This window comes from Colobus angolensis, unplaced genomic scaffold (assembly GCF_000951035.1).
Source record: "Colobus angolensis palliatus isolate OR3802 unplaced genomic scaffold, Cang.pa_1.0 Scaffold407, whole genome shotgun sequence".
Lineage (NCBI taxonomy): Eukaryota > Metazoa > Chordata > Mammalia > Primates > Cercopithecidae > Colobus > Colobus angolensis.
In genome coordinates, this window is record NW_012117455.1 from 130,277 (window position 1) to 132,282 (window position 2,006).

Sequence of the window (2,006 nt, forward strand, 5' to 3'; positions counted from 1 at the left end):
CTCTCACTTTATTACTAAGGCTACCTGGGTAAGTTACTTCTTTATGTTCTGGCATTGCCAGAGAGAGAAAATGTTTTGTTTTGTTTTTTTCCATCTACCTTTAGAAGAAGTGATGAGAATAAATTAGAAAGCCTAATAAATTAGAAGGCTGGGTGTGGTGGTGCCTACCTACAGTGCCTGCTACTTGAGAGGCTGTTACAGGAGAATTGCTTGAGTCTGGGAGTTCAAGGCTAGTCTGGGCAACATAGTGAGACCCTGACTCAATGAAAAGGTAGAACTTTTACATGCACTGGTATCAAAATTTGCTTTTAAAAGGACACTAAAGAATCCACATTTTGGAGTTGCCTTTTAGGGGAGAGTGTTTTCTTATGAACCATCTTGATACTTGAGCATGACCTTTCAGAAGACGCTGGTCTAGAACTGTGCTATATGTTGGCCCTGGAGGTAGCTGTAATTCTCCTTGTTCCTTGCTTGTAAAGCTTTCTAGTGGTATTGAGAGATTACAAACATCATTATTACATTTTTTTGACTTTGCCTTCAAACTGCCTGTTCATACTTTGCCCATTAATTTAACTATAGCCATTGAAGCTTTTCAGTGGTAAATATATCAAGCTAGTTAAATACAGTCTGTATTTACAGGCTTGAAAAGCTAATTGGAAACAGCAGTTTCCTATGAGGCATGAATAACATTGAAGAGAAGTGTAGTTTACAAAGGGTCAGGAGTATGACTACTCAGTCTAGCATGGCAATTATGTATGTAAATGAGTTAATTCAAAATTAGAGGACTCTCATTTCAGCTCTAGACTTCCTGATCAAAATAAACTTGAGAAATGAATTGTCTAATCTAGGCACTTGCTATTAGTGCCTCTTGAGCAATTTTCTGGAGTTGAAACAGGAATCATATGTGTATTGAAAGGCCTGTGTTTCCAAGGCCATTTTTACTAACATTTCAAAGGTGATCTCAGGAGAGGTCTAAGCTAGTTTATAGTATACCCATTTCCTGTATAAACCATTTAATTTTAATGACTCTGCTTGTCTCACTGTTACGATAAATTTGTGTGGTAGATCACAGCCTGTTAGCTATTACTGGAAGTTTTCTGGATTTATTATAGGCCTCTCAAATACGTAGTTTTTAACATTTTATTGGACCCCCCCACCCCTTCCCAATTTCAACTATTAAATGCTTAAATTTGTTGTTTTGGTTATGCAGAAGTTAGTTATCAGGTTATATGGTTCCCAATGAGTGAGGAAATTGGGAAGGTTTTTTTTTTTTTAAGTACTTGTTAACTAGAAATAGGTTTTGTAGTTTAGCTTAAGGGCTCCAACAGCTTGTTTGAGAAGACAGCTATGGAACTTGAGCTGTTTACATGTTTTTTTAATACTGCGAGTGTATTAGGAAAATTGTAACAAGTCCTTCTCTTGTTCTTTAGGACTTAAGTGAGTTTAAAGAGATGACAACATGTGTTTTCCCCAGGTAAGCTTTCTTTGAGGATTTGTCTTTCATTTAAAAGAGTCAGCTGGGCACGGTGGCTCACACCTATAATCCCACCACTTTGGGAGACTGAGGTGGAAGGATCACTTGAGCCTAGGAGTTCAGAACCAGCCTGGGCAACATAGTGAAACCATATCTCTACAAAAAATAAAAAATTAGCTGGGTGTGGTGAGATACATGTGGTCCAGCTACTCAGGAGGCTGAGGTGGGTAAATTGCTTGAACCCAGGAGGTCCAGGCTGCAGTGAGCCATAATAGTGCTACTATCCTCCAGCCTGGGTGACAGAGTGAGATCCTGTCTCAAAAGAAAAAAAAAAAAAGTCATTGTAACATACATACACAATACAAATAGGTATATAGTAATTTGTTAAAACCCTTAGATCATGTTCATATAAGCCTGGAACTTACTTAATAGCTGCAATGTTGTGATGGCTTGCTTTTATAATTTATTATTGGTTTTGTTATCGAAAAATCACAGTTTGAACTGAGAGTGAAAGTAGACAGAGACTCCTTTT

The 2,006-nt window shown here is 37.6% G+C and overlaps 1 protein-coding gene across 1 annotated transcript in view; it reads left to right on the top strand.

The window, feature by feature from the left end:
* Positions 1-2,006, top strand: part of PARN (poly(A)-specific ribonuclease) — a 232,538-nt gene that overhangs the window by 52,286 nt on the left and 178,246 nt on the right. The window contains exon 14 of the mRNA XM_011956026.1: positions 1,431-1,474. Coding sequence (XP_011811416.1) covers positions 1,431-1,474 — 44 coding nt within the window. The remainder of the gene's footprint in view (positions 1-1,430; positions 1,475-2,006) is intronic.